The sequence below is a fragment of the Aplidium turbinatum genome, chromosome 10 (assembly GCF_918807975.1).
Source record: "Aplidium turbinatum chromosome 10, kaAplTurb1.1, whole genome shotgun sequence".
NCBI lineage: Eukaryota > Metazoa > Chordata > Ascidiacea > Aplousobranchia > Polyclinidae > Aplidium > Aplidium turbinatum.
The window spans coordinates 13,905,227-13,927,393 of NC_137481.1; the positions used below are offsets into that span (position 1 = coordinate 13,905,227).

Below are 22,167 nucleotides of genomic sequence, written 5' to 3' on the forward strand. Positions count from 1 at the left end.
TTAAGCTAATCTGTCAATCGTAATTTCTATTGGTGACTAGATTAGAATTAGAAAAATGTTTCTTCTAAGCATTTTTGAGGAAAAAAATGTAAAATCAGAAAAAAAATAAACTACATTTTTTTTGTACATTGACGAACATATACTATTGTTTGTATTAAGTCTGTGACTTACCCTTTTTTAACAATAGCTAATGCATATTGCATAGCAAAGAAGCTGTGAAATATTTATATTAAATTATAAAAACAATAAATACTATTCATACTACAAAAAAGTGCTCAATGCTAAGCAAAAAAGCAAAGCAGAGCGAATTAAATCAAATATAGTTATTACTATCTGAATCCTTAACAGCCTGTATCACCTTTAACAGATCATCAGAAGGGTCTTATTCAAATAGAATTAATAAAATTGATAAAATTCCTTATAAATTTTCTTAAAATAAAATTTAGAATAAAACAAAATTTAGAATAAAATAAAATTTAAAATAAAACAAAATTTAGAATAAAATAAAATTTAGAATAAAACAAAATTTAGAATAAAATTTCTTATTCAAATAGAATGAATTTTATTTGAATAAGACCCTTCTGATGATCCGTTAAAGGTGAAACAGGCTGTTATGGATTTAGATAGTAATAACTATATTTGATTTATATTAAATTATATGAAATTATATTGAATTATGTAAATATTGGATGTAGTTGTTACAGAAAGAACTAGTTATATAAAAAAATATTCAATAGTGTTGAAGTCATTGGTAATTCAAAGGACGATTCATTTTTAAAAGCTATAGGCCTACTTTTCAAAATCTAAAAAACAACTATAGTTTACCTTACCATCCAAAAAAATATCTTTTTTCAGATCTTTAACGACAGACGTGCTTTAATTTCATGTATTTTGCATTGGAAGGAAAACAATGGCGCTGATAGCAAACAAAAGCTTTGAAAAAATGCTGTATATCTTGCATGGATCTTATCTGCCGGCTAAGAACGCACAATTGCACACCTCTTTCCTGCATAGCAGTTTAGAAACTTGCCTTAGGCTTTCTTGCAACCACAACATGCTGCACCTCAAAAACCAGGCAACTTTTCTGACTACCGGTTGATGTGAAACGCATCCGTTTAAAGAAAAATTATTTAAAAACGCTTTAAGAGACATTTATTGTCAGTGCTACTCTAAATTAGAATTAAACCTGTTGCTGATGTTTTTACAAGGTATTGATTAATTTTAATTTTAACTCTAAATCATATTTAATCAAAGAAAAGACTGAGGGCAGATAAACAAATTCTAGTTAAATAAGGTTGAGTAACTGAAAAGAAGCAAAGTAGCAAAGGAACCACCAAATCTAAACATCATGGACTCTTTGCTTATATTTCAAGTGGAAAATAATATAGGTAAAAAACATCTACTTTGCAAACTGGATCAGAGGAACTTTAAAATAGCAGTACTGAATTCAAATTTATGTTCACATTTTTATGTTTCAACAAATTTTTGAAATACAATAACACAACTAGTTGAATCTATTTGCTATTTACATAAGTACCTTCTGATGATCCTAACAAAGTGAAACAGGCTGTTGGAGACTCATTGAATTTGATGTAATAACAAAAATATGTATTTTTGTCAAAGGTTGCGTAATTTAGGTTGCAATTATCAAGTACATATGTTATGCTGTGATGTATTAAGTAGGCTCAGATTTGTATCATAAAAGCTAACACTAGTTAAAATGGACTCACGGTTTTGATGCAGATTCCGTGGTTTAATTTAAAATAGTATCAAGGAAGTACCAGTAGGCCTACCCAGTTATTGCTTTTTTTTCCATTTTATCAGGCCACTCTTTTTAGGCAAATCATTTGCATCATAATATCTTTGTATCAAAATTTCTTTCACTGTAGCCTACTTCAATTTTTTTTGTCGATGTGACACAAACCACTTGGTAGGCCACCAAATATTAATGTAAATTATGCAATTTTTGGATAAGGATAATCTTGGTTAATTAAATCTAAGAACTGATGCGCTGGAAGAAATTTGTTCTAAAATTCGGCTTCTGCACCACGTATTCAGTTCGAAAGATAAAATGCAAGAAAAGTTTTTTTTTAATGTTCTTGAACACTGAACAGTGTGATACGGCGCCAAAGTTATGGCGCCATATGATGATCACTGGCGCTCTTTGGCTAAACTTACTCCACTGGCAAGTAGTAAATTTATTTGAACCGATTGCAAACCATTTTGAATCTTTTGAAGCAATGAGAATAATAATGCTTTATCATGCCGCAATTACAAAAGTTTCTTAAATACAATATAACACATTGTTTCCTTTTTTTAAATTTAAAAAGTGGAAACATTCACACTTTAAATTAAACTGCATACGGAAAAATTTGAATGTTTATCAGAACTTTAAAAAGCAATCCTTAAGCAACATGTATTAGAAGGTTAAGTTTAATAATTAGAAATTTTACCACAGTGATGAAAAATACAATTATTTAATTTCGCTCAAAAGAAATACTACAATCCTATTACTTTTGATCGATTGATTGAAACTTTATCCTCGGACTGGGAAAGCTTGTTTGAGAGCTTATTCCACACAATTTCGCATAGCTGTACAGTAGAATGTAGAGGCTTTGAACTACTGTCGCAGGCTTGGTCACCGAAATTGACAGAGTGAAGTTTCCGGTTGTTGAAATGTTGTTACCGAGGAATTATTCCATCCATTAGATGCCGCTGAATGGAGAGAAGTTTTTAACGCGCGTCGCTCAAGCGCACACCCCGAGAGTCGACCTAACGCTGCTTGATCTTGAAGCTTCTTCGTTCACAAAATCAACCAAGTTATCGGGGCGCGGACTTTTTTGAATGAAAGCGTCGGCTACATAATAAAGAGTAGCTTGTATTGTCATAGGAAAAGCACCAAAAAGTCTACGTTTGCAGTGTTGCAATATTAATGAAAACTTAACCTGGGTTTATTTTTAAAATTTTAACCGAACTGCACGAAACTCATGGTTAGTAGAAAGGTTGAATAAAAATTTCAAAGTATTATCCGGAAAATTATGTGGCTCTTTTCATAATCATGTTTTCTTTCGCGCCGATTGCGACAACATACAATGCACTGCGATTACAATGCAACACAACAGACAACAAAAAGCAGCGAAGGGATATACACTTACACCACAGCTACAGAGTCAGCTGCTCTTTTGATACACTTACACATCTACAGTAGGGTGCCACAGGCGCCCGTCAAAAATTAAAATTGCGTCCAATACACCTGAACTTTTTTTTGTATGTGACACTTGGTAAAAAAAGCATATGTGAGAAATTTCAATAAGTTTTGATAAAATTTGGACGTGCAGATTAAGTTTAAAGTTTTTAAAGGTAAATTTTCACAATTTCAATAGTAAAATCCTCTCTAAATCATCAAAACTCAGACATTTCTTCTCAGTTACGGAGTATTTGAACTTCAAATACTTTCTGGTGAACTTACTCACTAATTTACAATCGTACAGACCATGTGTCAATTGTATATGTTCAACAATTTATGAAAAATGCCTAAAAATATGAGGTTTCATGCATTAGACAATTCTTCCCGCTTGCTGGCAAGCAGATCAATTTCCTCGTGCGATTTTGATGTATGAAAACAACCTGATGCGCTATCAGAAAGAGTTTGAAAATTGCTTTTAAAGCGTTGAAATATGGAAATGTTGGGTCCACTGCTGCTTTCTATTTTGAGTTCTTCCCAAACATGCGTCAGTATTATCTCCCCAATATGATGCCTGCATGCTGCCCAAAGTAGGTCTTTTCCAAGATGATCTTGTGTTTGGATACAGGCCGCAGTTTTGTGGCCGTATTGCTACTTGTGGTGTCAAACACCATTGCAGCAAGACATGCAGTACAGTTCTAATTGTTTAACAATTCCATGCTTGCATTGGCTATTTGCTTTCCTTTTGGATCGGATGTTTGTGCAGGCAAATAAGGAACACCAAGCAGTTTTGAGCCTCCAATACCTGATAGTAATATCGGAAGCTTATCAACTTGCTTATTAGGGTTTGTTAGTGACTCCATCATTTTACCATCCCAATGAATGGTTCCAACTTCAGGAGGTATCCAACCTTTTTTAACCGCTTCAGAAATATTGAAAATCGTTTCAACTCTATACCTTTGAGCCGTCATGTGGTTTAAGTTTACGCGAATAGTTTCACCAGAACAACTCTTGATTAACGAGTGTAGTGTTGCAGATAATGCAGTTGGTGTTATTCTGTTTAGTAAACTTGTGGCCACTAAACCAGGTGATCGTAAAATGTCGTGTGGTACAAATATTGCGGTACCGGTTTTTACAACTCGACGGTGACTCCTTTTACTTCCTGTGGATGTAGAAGGCTCGGCAGTGTTAACTGCAATCACTTCATCACTGGTATCATCGCTAGAAGAAAGTAAAATGTTACTTTTGCTGCTGGATTCAGCCTCTTGACGTTTTATTTCTTTTTTTTCCTTTGCACTTCTGCTTCTTTTCTAGAATGTTTTCGTTTCAACATCTTACGCAAAGCATTGTCTCTCCCTGCCATTGACGCCTCTCTGGTAGTTTGCATGCTCCACAAAAATTCTTTATCTTCCTCAATTGACATCTTCTTCATTACATCGCGAGGCCAGAAAGGAAAGGTCAATTGAATTTCTTTTTAAATTCCTTAATCCTTTCCGATTGCTTTCCATCACTCCTATGGAAGTATTCCATCTGAATTTTGAAGATAAGACTCATTTCATCTCGAAAAGATTGAATTTTTTGAGCCATTTTTTTTTGGATGAATTGTTGGAATATTAGCTTTGTAGTAAAACGTTAAGATGTCCTTCACTGTCTCGTTTGCTGCATCTACTGATATTTGGATTTTCCTTTTCGTGGGATTTTGAGATTCAAGCTCCTGCTTAAAGGCAAGAAAGCTTAAAATCACTTGATGATAAGTTGGCAGTTTACTTCCCTTGATTTTCTGATCATCTTTCGTTGGAATAGTAGAAAGAAGATACTGTTTCTCAGCATTCTGAGACTGGCTGTTCATGATTGTAATACTAACCAGACCGATTTGTAAAAGCACTACCGTATCAATTATCATTAGTAGAATAACCTAAAAAACAATACAACCATAGGTTTTACAACATTATTAGCCTTTCCTGCAAGAAGCAAAGGTAACATAACCCTTTCTTACAGTAGGCTACCTGCCTTATCTTTGCTGTCTGCTATATTCTCCCAGATTAAGTCACAACTTGCATGGGTTTAATACTAAGCTTTCCTGGGCGCTGCAATACTGATTCAACAGAAGAAGAAATACTAAAGCCATTATTCCAAGACCCTGAGTGAGGTCAAGCCAGCTATGTTGATTCAATGTTGCAAGATGGTGAATCAATGTAACAGGCGCGGAGCTGTCATGCTTGACTTCAATTGAGAGCTTGATTCTTGACATACTGGCACTGGTCTCCTAACCTAATTCTTGAATTTACCTTGTTTCAATGTTGAGAAAAAGATGAGAAATAGCAAAAAAACTGATGTTCAAACTAGGGAAATCCCCTAATTTTACTGTATTTCAGTTTAGACTTTCGTTTTCAATCTGCACATCCAATTTTTGTCCAATCTCAATCAAACTTTGCAAAGTGCCTTAATATGTGAAATGTCACACCAGAAAAAAAGTTCAGGTGATTTCGGCCACATGAGGGCGCCTGTGGCACCCTAATCTACAGAGTCAGCTGCTCTTTTTGTGCACAGGTCACTTGATAATTCAACTTTACATAGTTAAAAGAGAAGTGCAAGCGCCTAAACTGGAAATAAACAAATACAAAAAAAATTTAAAAACTACACATCTAGATTCTAGACCGCAATTGAAATTCCAAAAAATCCCATGGATTTATTCTTTTATTGTTCGTGGCTGGTGCAGCTTACATTTTTGTGCTGCCTGCGATGCATTTTTGAACTTTCAAACAATTAACAAATAAATTTCACTCTTATTCACTATTCCCTTAATAAGATAAAATTCATTCTAAAATTGCTCAAAACGTCTGAATATGACCATCAAACTTCGCCCGACTTTTAAGCGCTATTGCCTAATGCCGCGCAATGTTATTACGTTCGAGAAAACCATATTTTTACATCACAGTCACATTGATTAATGACTAGTCACTTTTTGTGCCATTTGTCAACTTTGGTTGTCTATTTGCAGCAGTTCAAGTTCTTTAAGGATTTTGTTTTTTCCGCGCTTTTTAAAAGTCGGTTGCAAGATTTTTTGCTTTCGAGGTCCAAGTCGTTCCATTTGCATTTTTACAGGTTTTTGTATCTCTTTGTTCCTACTACTGTTTCTTTTTTTGCGATCTTACGTTCTTGGTTCGTTCTTTCTACCCCTTTTATTACGTTTTTACTGGTTTATTTTGTTTATTGAATGGTGATGAACTGTTTTATCAACCTTGACTATACGTAAAGCTACACATAATTGACACGGTGAGAAGAGCACAATGAACACAGCCAGGTTAGAGACTTCAAAGAACCGGTCTGCCACACCCGCGGTGACGGGGAGCGGCGTTTTTTAAAAGTGGCGATGCACCCAGCAGGGAAGAGGTCCACAAGATTAAATTGTGGGGGCTAGGTTTAGGAGTCGAGGTACCTGTGGAAGGAGAATGTGGATCGAAAACTCTGTAGGACTCGTCCGCATAATTTAGAAAATCAATACAGGCCAGGGAAACAGACTTAACTTTTCGAAATGCAAAAAGGTATTGCGGCCCTCGGGTTCATTTACATCAAGTATATTCATTTGGCCCTCAGAGCAATTGGAGTTGGAGACCTTTGAATTAAACAATAGCAGTGATTTTGAAGTAGCCTAATAATAAGTATCCACGCCTAATTGCATCTTTTCGAACGCGAAAATAATTGAATTTTGTTTCTCAAACGCCTAAACCTGGGTTTTGAAATCGTCCCAAATTAGAAACACTAATATGTATGGCAGTAGTCAACTTTGGAAAGAAGGTAGTAGTTTAAAAATCACGTCATTAGCAAGCCCTCGTATGGCTAAAAAGTCCAATGCGTGACTGGCAGGCGAGGCCGCAACGATAACATGTAAAGCCTGCCACCGGTGATGATGAGGATTCCGACGGTTGTGTCTATTTCGACACTTTTCCTCTTGATTGGCTATACGAGTTTCCTCATACTTGGAGACGGCCTCATGCACAGTGAGCCTCCATGAATCTCTACCTAAATAAAACAAAAAGTCTGACTACAGCCACCTTTTACAAACAAACCGATTTATTTAAGCGTTTGGTTCACTTGGGTTGATTCCTTAAAGAAGGCAAAAAACTTAGAAATTTCAATATCACCTACGCAATTTTTCACTGGTTTGTTACGTCACAGACATTTTTTGGCTATTTTAATTGATCACAAAGGCTAACAACAAAAATATGCGTTTTTTAATCTCCATTTTTAAACAAAGCATTAACACTTTGCTCTGATTAAAAAAAAATCTAGTATAGGAAAAGCATAAGAAGCAATAAATCGATTTCAGATAACAAGCTGAATGGGGGGTTTTGACCCCCAGCCGCACCCTTGCGTACGCCTATGATTGGGACCACAAGTGCTATCTCCGGTAAAGTATTTTTTTCAAAAGTTAAAAATTGTCTTAAATGGTGACAATTTTTTTGTTCATGTGAAACTCGTATATTTAAATGAATTAATTTGCTTGGTTCAATTTTCACAAAAAGTGTGCCAAGAAATGATTGAAGTATATCAAAATAATTTTTTTTTTAAAGAAGTCAAGCATTAAAAATTGTAAAAAATTCTTGCCATTTCTACATTTTTTTATTTTCGACCTACTCCAATCTTTTTTTAGCACAACATTTAAAAAAAAATTAAACCTCCTTATTGGCGGAAAAATGTTAGATTTTACATTTACATTTTTTTCACCTAGTTATTAACCCGAACAATTTTCAAATTAGCCTGAGATAACAAGCCTGAATCAAAGATTTCGATTTGAGTTTCGAAATTCCAAGCGCCGTCTAGATCCTTTTTTACTAATAAAGATTTGAGATTCAAACCTGAGACGAGAGTAAAATTAAAACGATTTTGTTAATAAAGATGTGTGTTGTTTTTATCAACGAATGCACAAACAGCTAATCAAGGTGTGGCTAGAAGTAGCCCAAAGTAAGCACAGTTGATAGAAATCTCATTTACAGCTCTGACGCAATTGTTGTACCTACGGTATACTTTGTAGGCCTACTGTAAAAAACAAAAATTCTGAGAAAACCTTCAACATTTTGCTTGCTAATCTTTCGGCCTTTGTCATTTGCTTAATTTCAATGGGCTGTGATCAGAACATCTGTTTGTCAATAACTGATATTGTGACGTATAATGCAAAACTTTTACCTCAAATTAAAGTTTTTATGAAACACCTAATATTTTTCACAAACATAGAAATTGATAGTTTTTATTTATTCAGATCATATCAAAGATGGAAAAGAATAAAAATATTGATACGAATCTAGAAGCCAGAGTTTTATTAGATGAAAATGAAAGACTGAGAGAAGAAATCCAAACATTGCTTTCCAGCAAGAAGTCTTCCTTGCCAGTCTTTCAATCAATATCGCGTTGCTCGACAAATATCAGCAAAGTCAGCAGAGATGTAACCATATTGAAAGGTTTGAAAATTTACATTGGTTTAGAGTAGGAGTTCTTACACAGAGGTGCGAGACGTATTCTTAGGAGGTGCGTGGATGCTGAATCATTACGGTTAATAACTTAATAGATAGAATGACATTGAAGAAGCTGTGCCTCGGTTACTGGGGTTTTAACTTACACTCTGAATTGAGGGTGATTGCTGCTTTTTAGCCGTTCTCAAAAGGAAGCGCGAGAACTGGTTGAGACTTCAAAGTGATGTTAATATCGAAAAAGGTTAAGCACGACTGGTTTAGAGTTGGTTGGTTTTGAATCTTTATCCTCGGGGTCGGACTGACAAAGCCTCGATAGGTTTTTGACGTAGGATCGGTTACCGAAATTGACAGAGTGAGGTTTTCGATTGTTGAAATGTTGTTGCCGGGAAATTAATCCATCTACTAGGTGCCACTGAAGGAGCAGTCCTTAGAATGCGTTGCTCAAGCGCACACCCCGAGAGTCAAACCAGCGCTGTTTGATCTTGAAGATTTTTTGTTCTCAAAGCCACGCGCCAATCAACTGAGCTATCGGGGCGGACTTTGGGCACAATATTGCTCTTGGCTCAGTCAAATTTACAAGATTTCTCGAGCACTCTACAACCGTTCTGACAGTTTGATTTTCGTTAAAAAATGCTTAAACTGTTGCAGATTTTACTTTCATGAAGTAATTAATTCATTGTTTAGAATGGAAAAGTACATCTAAACCAAAGGAACGTCCATCACAAACACAAAACTGTTGCATAGATGATGGAAAGTTTGATCCCACTGACCCTAATTGCTTCATAGCTAAAAGCATACCCTCTAGCGGAGGCAAAGAAGAAAAGTTGCTCAAAGCTACGTGAGTGCGGGATGTACCTGGATGAAAGCTTCAATTAACCAGTGTGTGTTTTTAAAGATACGTATCATTGATTTATCCTTCTGCTGTAGGCTTTTGTGGGACCGCTGGACGAGTAGGCTATGGACGATAACTTCAAGTAAATTTAATTAATCCTCTTGAAGTTATAAAACACAACGCCAAAGAAAATTCAGAAGTAAAGTTTTTACCAATAACAATTTTTTGTAGTGACCTACTACTTCTTCACCGGTAATTAAAAATAGGCTGCTTGCTTCTCAAAAATCGTCTTTCTGGTTGCGTCACAGGAACTTTTTATATTGTCTTCGCTTGAAATGCAATTTTTCAACGAAGATTTTGATTTTCCCAAACAAGATTCCTTTTGAATTCAAACAAGATTCCTTTTTGCAATGAAAAATAAATTGAACTAAAATGGATTGAATTGAAAGTTTAAATTGCCCTTGTTGCAAGTGTTCATTGTACATTTGTACAGTAATTTTCGGCCTATTTTTTCTTTTGTTGAAGAGAGGGGTTGGGGTTGTTATGTTTAACTTCAGCTGGTGGTTAAAATCGCCCTTGTTGCACTGGCAAGTGTTGATTGTAATTGTAGCGTATTTTTGTAGTATTTTCATATAACTTTTTTTTATCTTTTTCAGCTGTTTTCTAGGTTTGGTGGCTGTACAAATTAAAAACAGTGACATCCAAACACTGTATTTGCACATTTTAAACCTTTTGGTTTTGCCATCTTTCCCTTTTGTTGGTGCCAATTTCGTGTGTTTACTCTACCGTTCTCTACATGTTCACGCCATCGATGAAAAATAAATTAAATTGAATATCCCTAGGCTATTAGCATAGGCGTGTTTTTTTTTGTTTTCTTTTTAACCTACTTTACGTGAAAATCTTCAATTGATGTTGGCAGAAGTGAAAATGATGAAGTGGATGAACAGTTTCGTCGGATTATCGGTGAAGTAGCATTTCAACTCGACAGAAGAATTCTTCAAGTTGTCTTCACTCCCAGGAAACGTATGTATGGCTTCACAGTGCGGAATATCGAGGAGAAAATTGACGAATACACAACGGACATAGTCAAAGGAACTGTTGACGTCGAGAAACGAAACATGCTGCGTTCGAAACACGAAGCCATGATGAATATGCTTCGATATACTACTGGCTACAACTCCAAATATCATCCTATATTTGCTGAAATGCTCGTCAATGCTTTTGGCGTCCTTCATAACAAAGCGAAAGACGCAAAACTGAAAGCGGAGCTCAACGAAGAAAAAATTAAATCTGTTATTTTAGAGACAATGGGACCTGAATACACATACGACGCTTTGATCTTACTCAATTCATTGATTGAGTTGTCCAAACTAGATGGTAAACCTTTGTTTATGGGACAATAAAAAAACAGACAACCTATTAGTTTGGAATAAACAAAAAAATGCATTAGAACTTGTAAGTAAGGGGATCTTAAGTTTTTTTTGGTCGGAGTAGAGGATACAGTATAATGGTTTACGGCAGGGCTTCCCAAACTTATTTGCTCGCGACCCCTTTTAATCATCTAAAATTTTTCGCGACCTTTCACGATTAAAATGACAAATTGATAAACAGTGCGAAATATAGACTATATTTGTGATATTTGTTGAAAAGCTTACTTCGAACAAAACTAAAAGCTACTAGGCGTCCCGTACTTGAAACTTATTAGTTTACACGTAGCTTACTGGAAACAAACCAAAAAAGCAAACACATTTATTCGGTGTGATTGGTCATGGGTGCGACTGCTTTCTGCCACAAAGCAAGTCCAGCCGTGGCTTAATATTTATTAATGCTGGTATCAAGGTGTTTTCAATCTTGCACTGGAAGTTCCTGGAACGATATGCCTATTTTATTGTGATTGACGTCAACACTGAAAACGTTGACTCGCACGGATACATAGATATTCGTGAAATGAGATATAGTGAGATAATGATGGATATTCCACTCTAATGTTCAGCCCAAAAGTGTGAAGCTTTTTTTCAGAAAATTCAAGCCCCAACTTAGATCTGCAAGTTCTTCCAGAGATTCAAGAGAGAGGTGCTTGGTGGGCCTACTTTGTTTTGGTTCCACACCATTGTTAGCCAAAAACTCTTCCGTAAAAGAATACTTTTCAAAAAAAGTCATTTTGAAACTTTTGTTTTCAGATGTTTAACTGTTTGATGGACGCATCAATTTTAGGTTTCAATGTAAAACATTTATGCTTTCTCGTAGGAGGGACAAATTAAATTCGTTCAGTATTTCAAGCAAATCTGATATTTGGCATAATTTCAAATGTCAGATGTCATTGCGAAAATGGCGGATCAAGTCTGAACTTTTTTCTGTTAGACAAAATCACGCCTTCGATTTCATTTTTCAACATTAATAGCCTTTTCAGAGCTTTGACTTGTGACAGCCACCTCACTTCCCAATGCAGTGAAAGAGTTACTCCGATTCCATTTCATCACATAAACTTGCAAAAATACGGGTATTGAGTGCACGGCTTAATAGAGTTAATAACTTTTACAGGGCTCTCTTGCACATAAGTGTTAATATGCAGTACTTTATTTAAACTTGGTATACTCTCTGCGACCCCTGAAGTTTGTTACGCGATCCCTTGCGGGGTCGCAACCCCCAGTTTGGGAAGTCCTGGTTTACGGTATTTTAAAAATAACTTCTAAAGCACGTTTTGAAAGAACATGTTCAGGCAGAGACGCAAACCTCTTTTTTTCTCATAGCATGTAACTTACAGAACATTCCTGTGAAAAACACAAACTAACGGTTTCCTTTTCAAAAAATAATTACGTATTTTAGGCTTGTCGGAGGCTACATCCGATTTAGCTAAGACGGTAGGCTACAGGTGACCGGCTCAGTCAACCAATTGTCCAGGAAGTGCAGCAACGTTCATCCATATTCCATACAACGTTGTAGCTGCTATTATCAATAGAAACACTGACGTTTTACTGAGCTTGACAAGTCACCATGATCAGATTTTCAACATGTTCTTCTTCGTATGAGATGTACTTGATCAGCTCCGATTTTGAGGGTTAATGCTTTTCACGCAAACGTCATGAGTTTGTAGTTCGATTTTACTGAGGAGTAGACCTACTAGAGATGAGGAAAAATATGGCCTTGCCATCCAGGACATGCAGTCTGCAGACTTTCAGCGTTTGGTGGTAAAAAAAAATGTTGCCGTCGTTGAAGCATGATCTGTGGTTTGTTCCTCACAGTTTAATTCGTAGAAAACCTTTTAGTACAGTACTATATGTTTAAATACAGCATCGTTTATTTCAAATAAAAATATTCTACGTGACTTCTAGGGACTGACAAATATGTTATGTTTAAAATATACAAGTGGTGAAACATTGTAATAAAACATTGAAACGATCAAGTAGCCTATAAAGAACTAGGCCTATATCATGAGGAGAAACGTTCTAAGACTTATGGGTGACATGAGAACATCTTTACAACTTTTGTCTTCTCTTTCAAATAATTGGGAACAGTAGTTCATACTTAAAACAAGATTATTTTGATACCACAAGTTGGACTAAAACTTCGTATCCGTATGCTTAACAGGCTATTGCTCTGTAATGTCCAGAAGTGTTAAGCTAGTATATAAAATTCATTAATTAGGTCATAGCACCCACTACAGCAAACAAAGTAGCCTTCATTGTGGCTTTATACGGATAGGCTACGATTTGGAGTTACCATACGCTCATTTTAGTTATGCAAAGCAGAAGTCATAAGTTTAAGAGAAATCAGAAAAATTACAGTTTCGCTATGCTTCTATTCCTGACTTATTTCTTCTCAGCATCTGACCTGTGGCAAGACTGAAGGCTAATAGCAATGTGCCTGACAATCCTGCTACCACAGCAATGGTAGTTTCAGAATAAATTGGAGGAATATCTCTTTCGCGGCCAAGTTCTATGCGTTCTATTACGTAACCAGGAAAGGGGGGTTGATCGGTACTGGATGCATTGGCGGCTTCAAGAGCTAACAAAAGAGTTTGTGCTTTGAGATACTCAGCTCCAGAATTTCCATTAACATTCATCTCACGCTCCAAGGAGTTAGAGTAGCAAAAGTAATTGAAAGGAATCCACTTGGACGTCACTTTGACACTGCGATAGAAATAATAGATTTTTAAAATTTATTTAACAGCAATGCACAGAGTAACTTTTTATAACACGTTTACATCAGTTTGTGAGACATAAAGCTAAAAAACACCAAGTACGTTGTTTCTTGTACCGATGAGATGTGTCACCGCCAGTTCTGTCATGAGACTTCTTTCTTGGTCAATTTTATTGTTAACGCATTTTCATTCTAGATTCACTGCCCACATTTTATTAATTCACTTCAAAAAATTGAAGAAAACAAGTATAAAATCTAATCAAAAACGCAAACAAGTTCCCTGATCTGCAATTTTATAGCCAATTTTAATGGAAATACAACCAAGTTAATTTGTTCCGTTTTTATCGTTGGTAAACCAATAAAAAAGGGGATAGAAAAAACAGAATCCCAGAAGATTCGTCAAAAGCAACGATAGCTTTAGGCTGATGAATGGACTGTTCAAACGCTTTGCTTACAAATGTAGCCTATATTACCTAATATCAGTTTGCTCGATTCGTGGATAAGATGCAATCACAGGATCTCGTAGCAGGGCAAAATTGCCAGCTACAGTGCTATTAGGATCCGAAGGAGGAAAGCCACAGCAAATTTCAAAGTGATTCTGCACAAACAGTTTAGCTTGAAAAAGGGTAACTAAACACTTCCTATTGTATAGAGCTACACAAAGCGTCTTAGCAAGGAAACAATACCAAAGCGACAACGCAAGGTGGTGAGTTGCTAAAGTTGACCTTATGTGCGGATGTAGGCTAACAGTGTCGAATAAAAAAAACACAGCAGCCTTAGCCTACTCGGTGCATGAAAACAATGACAAAAATCATGAGCATTTAGTTCGAACTATACCTTTCCTGTGACACTGGGAATTATGTGCAAGTACTTGGTTACAAAATACCACCTTCGATAAATACATTGTGTTTTTTCTACCAGTATAGGTGATTTTGAAACATGTTTTTTACAATATCGCCTATCCTGGCTGTTATCCCTACTCAGATCTTGACTTTTTCCCGTCTATATGTAACCGAGACCTATTCTCAGACGCTACAACACTGGCGACCTTCTCCCGACAGGTAGTGTACAGAAAGAAGGAGTTTTGATTTTTTTTTAGATATACTTAGCTAGAAACTCGTGGTCGCCCTATCTATTACAATGTTACCAAAATGATACCACGAGAAGGTTCAGATGTAGACTGGGAGCTTTGCCTTTTGTAGTGCTTGTAACATTGCAAGCTGTATGGTTCCCTTTAAGTAGTTTCAACTATTTTAATTTTCAATGTTGGTTACAAGTTTTAAAACACTTTGAAGCTACCAACAAAAGCACATTTTACTATAAAGTAAATACATACTTGACAAAATTGATCTACTGAGTCTAAGACCCAAAATGCGAGTTGGCCGTTTACATCGATCAACCAATCTGACATGTTCGAATTCGCAAACACAACTTCGACGGAGTGATATTCTTCATCTCGGTTTACTGAACATATAAAATTGTAGTCAAATATTGTAACTGAAAGCCAATGGTGGTTTCCGCTTTTAAATTTGAAACATATCTATGGCTTATTTACATTATGGATAACTAGCCACTACAAAAAAATCATATTTTCTAAATTTTTAAATCTCATTCACAATTTGCTAAGTAGGTGATTTACGTGCATGTTTATAGGCTAAAATAACTTGTTATCTACATTTCAGCTGTGATCTGTGAGCAACAAGGATATATTGCAATACAAATAGAATAGTCTTTTGTTACTGATGCCAAAAAACGAATAAGAAAAAACCACACCGAAACGATATTCATATTTTTGTTGGTGGTACCATGGCCATGGTGGTACGAATATCAGATAAAAACAGCCCCAACCCTACAATTGTCCTAACCTAGGCCCATTATAACCCAACGTGTATACCATAACATATCTACCAGTTTGCTTTGAAGATCTTAACAAAAACTCCAGCAGCCTACAGGTCACAATCTATAAAGGAAACATGTACGTACATTCGTACAGGGTACCATATTGTATACTCTACAAAATAAACGTGCAAATCATTTTACTGCATAGATTTTTTTACTAGCACCATTTTTTCATCCATAAATTACTGTCTACACCGGCATCAATTAAAATTTTCATTTAAATTTTTTTTTGTTTTCACCTATTGTTTATCCATAACATTTTTACTAAAACTTAGATAAGTCATTTAGCCTACGCATACCCATTTTTTGTAGCTATACAATCGCTGTCTTCAACGATTACCTGCACAATTTGTTGTGGCGCACAGTTGAGTGAACTGATCAGGTCCTTCACAGTACGGTCCATTATTTGTTGGTGGAGGGTTGTTACAAAATCGCTTTTTGCTTTGCAAAGCGTAATCGCATGCCGCTGGACAAGACGATAGTTCAGTCCAAGCACTCCAAGCGCCTCTGTGTTCAGTGCAAGCCAGCTTGTCCACGTCCAGAACGTACAAGTCTATGTATGTCCATGCAAACGTTCAATGCGTTATGCTTTCGAGATATCAACCGCAAAAATGCATCAATTTAAAGGAATGACAAATTGTTTCGGGTTTCTCTTAAGTGTTAAGATTTCAGCTGGCAAAGCGCATTAGGCTATGTACAACATTGTTGCTTCTTTCAGAACAGAATTATACAGAAATTGTTTGTGTCAGCACAACTTGATAGAATTCATAGACTTCGGTACAAGTTCAACATCTAATTTATTTGCAAAATAAAGCTAATGGTTAGTCGTCTTATTAACGCTCAACCATTTTCTCCGCAGCTTGAGCACAAACGATGAAAATGGGTAAGGTTGACCCTACTGTAGACATATAACATAATCAAAGTAGAGAATATGTTCTAGTTTAAACTATGAGATCGGCTTACCGTGAATACATTCACAAGAAAAAGAACCTTCGTGATTCGAACAGTAGCTATTGACACCGCAGTGGGATAATCCCACAGTGACGTTTCTTGCACACTCGTCAATGTCTCGGCATTGCTGTGATCCATCAACTTGTACCAACTCGTATCCTTTCTGGCATATGCAGGAAACATTGTACGATCCTAACTGGTCTTCAGATAGACTGCAACTAGAAAAAAGGCGATAAGGACTGTTGTTGAATACTGCATATCATGTTCATCAAAGATTAAGATATAAAGGTTCACAGTTAAAGTAATTTTAATGATGTTGATGATTACAAGACAAAAGCAAAAACACAAAATGCAGATGCTAAACTCTTGTTCAGCAAATGTTGTGAATACTAAACTGTTTTCATCATCAGCGTTATTAAATCCTTACGCTTTTATTTTATTTATTTTTTATTTTTCAATAGCACTGAATTATAATAAATATTAATATTACGATATAAGAAAATTATTATTTTTTGAATTATTGCACTGAAGATCAAAACAGTTTAGTTTTCGAAACGTGTACTGAACATGAGTTTAGTATGTAGCCTAGATTTGGAGTTACTTAGTTTTTGATCAGATTGACTAGGCATTCCAACCATTTCGCTCAAAAGTGAAGTTTCAATTTTAAAATCTGCGTACCCTAATTTACAATCTGAGCATTTCCTGGACAAATCAAAACGATCTTCTAGTATTGCTGTCACTTCACTTGACTGAACACACGTTGCATCCTTGCCGGTTTCCAACTGAGTGTATTCTTCCGGGCAAACACACGAATATCCGGGAATGTAATTTAAGCATTTCTTCAAGCCTGGAAAGCAAGAGTCGCATGACCCGCAAAGATAAATTTTGAGCAGACGTGCATTTTCAATTCTTTGACAAAATGATATCTACATAAAAGGCTACATTTTGCGCAGATAAGCAGAAAAATAAGCAATTAAGTTTCGTATAGGTAAATAATTTGGAAAACTTGTCAACCTGAGCAAGTGTTCATATCCGGTATGATGCATTCGTCTACGTCGCGGCATGATCTAGCATCGGGCAAGAGCATGTATCCACTCGGACAGGAACACCGGTAACCGCCAGCAAAATTGTAACACAGAAACTGACATTCGCCGTTGTTGTAATCACATTCATCAAAATCCAAGCAACTGTAACCGTTTCCAACAAACCCTAAAATTGCGTTTGTAAGTTTACAAATTGTAAATAAGTTTTTAAATTGGCTTTTTTTGCACCAGTTCAACTTCTAAAGACGCTAAATCAATGTAAAAATAACCGACTGATTGCTACGTTTAGTGTTGATAAACAACTTTTCAGGAAAAGCATCTGTAGAAAGTTTACAATAGGCTACGTGTTATACGAAATAGGATCATTCTTTTATACAGTTCAAGTTAGCCAATTTAATTTGCGATATGTTTTCAATCAAAAATGCATTTCTGAGCAGTGACAGATTGTATTAACAAGCTCAAAAACTACACAATTTGCAATTCTTTTTTTGCCATATTCAGACTTGGGACTGGCTCCAGACTTAGATGGGGTTTATACAAAAAAAGAAAGAAAAAAAGGAAAGAAAAAGAAGCCGATTATGTGTCTTTTTTCAAATTATTATGCTACGTATCATAAATTTACAGTAGTCAAGAAATTGGTATTCTGAAGAAGGATGTGTGTAAACGATGTCTTGTCGATCGTCAGTGACGGTTCTCACAAATTTGCCGTGCAGTCGACAATTACACAATACTTATCACGAGTGACTTCATGGAACTCTTCAACAGGTATAGGTTTTGCAATGAAGGCTAAACAAAAGATTTTAAAAGTTCACAAACTGACAAACCTTTGTTGCAGTAACACAGAAAGGACCCAGGAATATTTTCACATGTTGCGTTAACATCACAGGTTTTCAATTGCCATGAAGAACATTCGTCCACATCTATAAGAAAATGGCATTTTAGGACCTTCAGCGAACAACCTTTCATGACTGTAGGTCATCAAGGAAAACAAACAAGCCATAAAAGATAGGACATATTCGTTACTTTGCCTTTAAAAAATTATTTTGATAACGGAAACTTATGTAAACTGCAAGATATAGTTGATCAGGTTGCTGCACAAACATCAGACAGTGAAAGTCTATCATACTGCACGCATTGTTAACTTGACAAATACAAAGCAAACAAAACATTAAAATGTACATCAAAACTAAACAATGGCATTTTAATACTTTGTCATGCAGAAAACACACCCATGCAGTTCGTTCCATCGCTGTCAAGTTTGTATCCATTCCAGCACGTGCACAGATAGGAACCGACAACATTGACGCACACCTGGTCGCACCCTCCATTCCTTGTCTTACATTCATTCACGTCTGCAACAAACCAAATAATCAAATCTTTTAAAGTTTTACATTGTCGGGTAAAATGATTGAATAATTTGTACTTGCTTTTAAGTCACAATCATTATCCACTGCATACAGGCAAGAAAAATCAAAAATCCTAATTTTAAACCGTTAAAAAACATGATTTCTTTTCCGAAGTGGCCAGCGTTTTACTAAATTTATTAAGCTATTCAAAATATATACAAAAAGATTGAAAGCACTGAAACGGTTGAGACTGACTACATTCTTGTGTGCAAAATACAAGACTCACAAATTATTTCTTGATAAAATCTGAAATACAAACTGGAAAATAAAAATTACACAATTACTTTGTAGCGATTTTACCTTCACAGCCGACACCACCTTCAACCCGTTGGAATCCGACCTTACACTGACAGAAGAAATCACCCTCAGTATCGACGCAAAATGACTCAGGAGGACATAGCTCTGCCGTCGCTGAGCATTCGTCAATATTTTTGCATCTAAACAAAAGAAAAAGAAAAATCACTTCTACATGTTATGCTATTTGAATAAGTATGCGCTTCGTGATTTCCGTTACCTAATACCCCGAATAACGTGGTGATTACGTGCTACATCTTTGCCGATATCATATTAGGTGAGTTATAAGGCATTGAGCACTTTTAGATTTGAAAATATCACTATTTCAACCCATACGTGACCATCCCTCCCACCATTGATAAGGAAAAGAGAGAAAATAATACAAAGGCCAGTTTCTACTAGCGAAAAACAGATTAATTAATCAAAATGATAAACAATACAATTTTATCAACAATTGTAAAATTTTATATCCAGTACGTTTTTTCAAAAACACTAGTTTATTCAAACCAAAGGTTCTATTTAATGAAAACAATCGTCAGATTGAAATGTAGAAGTCAAAAGTTTTGCGAAAAAGGCTTGAAATAAAAATGAAAGGTTGAGCATCTTCTACTTGTTTACTTCAAGCGTTACCTTGTTCCTTCCAAAACAAAGCCGTGAACACATCCACATGTAGGCTTATCAATGTCATCAAGAGCACACACAGAGTTCTCAAACTGACAAGTATGTCGAGACGTTTCTTCGTCGCATTCTCGAACAGCTAAAGCATAAAGTAAGCTTTCAGTATACAGCGAATTACCTTAGCTTGATAGCCAACTTTCAATTCAATTTTCTTTTTCTTTATTGGAATGCAAAAGAAACGATATTGTGGAATGCAATGCAGCAACAAAAGGGAAATGTGGAAAACCCAAAATGGTTTAGACGTGCACGCAAAGATCTTATTCAAAAATAGCCAACATATCAGAGGTCAAATGCTAATATAGTAGACAATTTGCTTTAATTTGAATAATATGCTCATTCATTTTCAACATACTAGGTTGCTATGTTGCCATGGTTAAATACATCATTTCCCTGTATGTAAAGCAATATGCTGTACTTACGTATGCAAGTTGTTTGGTCAGTATCTAGAATGAAACCACTATTGCAGGAACAGGAATACTGGCCTGCTTGGTTGCTGCATCCTTGAGTGCATCGATGAGCTAAGCTGCACTCATCTATATCTTCACAAAATGTCCCATTCTGTAAACACCAAGCACACTTGAGAGCTGGTTAAGCTTTGGATTTCAATAACTTGTAACGTTTGATTTCTTGAACTTCAAGACATATTACATAATTTTGTTGATCTACAAGTGTAAATAAAACGATATGTTTTAGAGTGATACTGTGGGTTAGGGTTAGGAGAAATAGCGGTTTTTCACAAGCTTTCGGAACACAGTTCCCTAGTAATGTGCATTGTGCACTCGACTTGTAGAATAAGTTATGATCATGCTGCTAAAGGCGAAACTCGACCCATTAACCGTAACTTTATTAAGTTAAACACTCAGTTGTTAAGGCAGATTTTCTTGTAATTTTTACCATGTCGTTTTTAAAACAAAAAGTAGCTGAATTAAACAGTATACTGAGTTTAACTTTCTCGTACTAGCGTGTAGCCAGCTATGCAAGAGCACGCGTAACCGCCGATGGTGTTTTCACATCTCATGTCACAACCTCCGTTGTCAACCAGACATTCATCCACGTCCAAACACCTTTCTCCTAAATGCGTCATCATTTTAAGTACATCAATGCTGCGGCTTTCAGTAAGCTTCATAATAGTTTAACAATTTTTGATCTTTGTTGAGTTATCAAACTATAATTACAATTCAAACATGCCCATCCCTTTCTTAAACACAAGATTACTTCTTACGATTTACATAATTTGTCCCACATTTGCTTTCTCTACATAACTTTAATCATAAACAACTTATTCAAACACAAAATAACTAAGTTTGTAACCTTCTTGAACAAAACCCAAAGCACATAGACACTGAGAGCTTCCATTAGTGTTGACGCAAACATAATTTTCTTCTATGCATTCCAACAGTCCTTCAGCACATTCGTCAATATCTGTCAAGTAATATGCACTAGTGTAGTTGAATCTTAGCAATTCTCACTGAGTAATTTGCATACTTCACCAATTAAAACGAAAACTGACGAGTTATCATTCACGACACAGTAATTAACATGAATTACAGTATAAACAAGAACGTTTTCCAACTTAAGGTTTGAAAATTTTCTACAAGATGTCATCACAATAAGTAGATGCCGCAAATAATTTTTCTAATCGTTTTTAACTTTAATATATTTTTTGTAGTATCCAGACTTACACTCGGTGGTGACTGGTTAAAGATCAGAATTTAGATTAAATGAACGGAAAGACAAGGGAGCCTCGTGTCCACCTTCATGCATGTCACTAACTGTTCTACAAAAGACACAGCTGCAGTCTCTTCTGCGATGTCGAACTGGAAACTTTTTTGGTGTTGTTCTAGGGCTCTCATCTCTCGCCTATGCAGCCGATTTATCTCAGTGATGTCGCTTTGAGACAAAAAGAACATCAATAATACGTACCTGCGCAGGTAAGCTTATCTTCACGGAGATTATACCCAGAAGGACAAGTGCAGGTAGGAAGTCCAGCATCTAACACACATTCGTGGTCGCAGTCCAGTGGCGTTAAAGTGGAAAGATCATCACATGACATAGTGTAGCAGTTTACTCCATCACCAGTCATGCCAATAGGACATTGTCCGCAGGTGTAATTCCCGTGCAAAGGATCGGAAGTACAATTTACAGCTGGAACACAATTTAGCAAAAACGTTAATTTACATTGAAGAAATAAAATTTTATTGGAATAGACAAAGTATTTCAAAAATGTTATCATCTGTGAAATCATTTTACAAGAGTATAAATCAAACTT

At 35.9% G+C, this 22,167-nt stretch overlaps 1 protein-coding gene across 1 annotated transcript; it reads left to right on the forward strand.

The window, feature by feature from the left end:
- Window positions 1-7,431: 7,431 nt before the first annotated feature.
- On the forward strand, window positions 7,432-10,918 carry LOC145778671 (speriolin-like protein). The gene is made up of 4 exons (XM_082590213.1): window positions 7,432-7,595; window positions 8,445-8,643; window positions 9,340-9,493; window positions 10,407-10,918. The coding sequence occupies exons 2-4, from the start codon at window positions 8,457-8,459 to the stop codon at window positions 10,888-10,890; spliced, it is 825 nt and encodes a 274-aa protein (XP_082446339.1). The 5' UTR covers window positions 7,432-7,595; window positions 8,445-8,456; the 3' UTR covers window positions 10,891-10,918.
- Window positions 10,919-22,167: the final 11,249 nt, after the last annotated feature.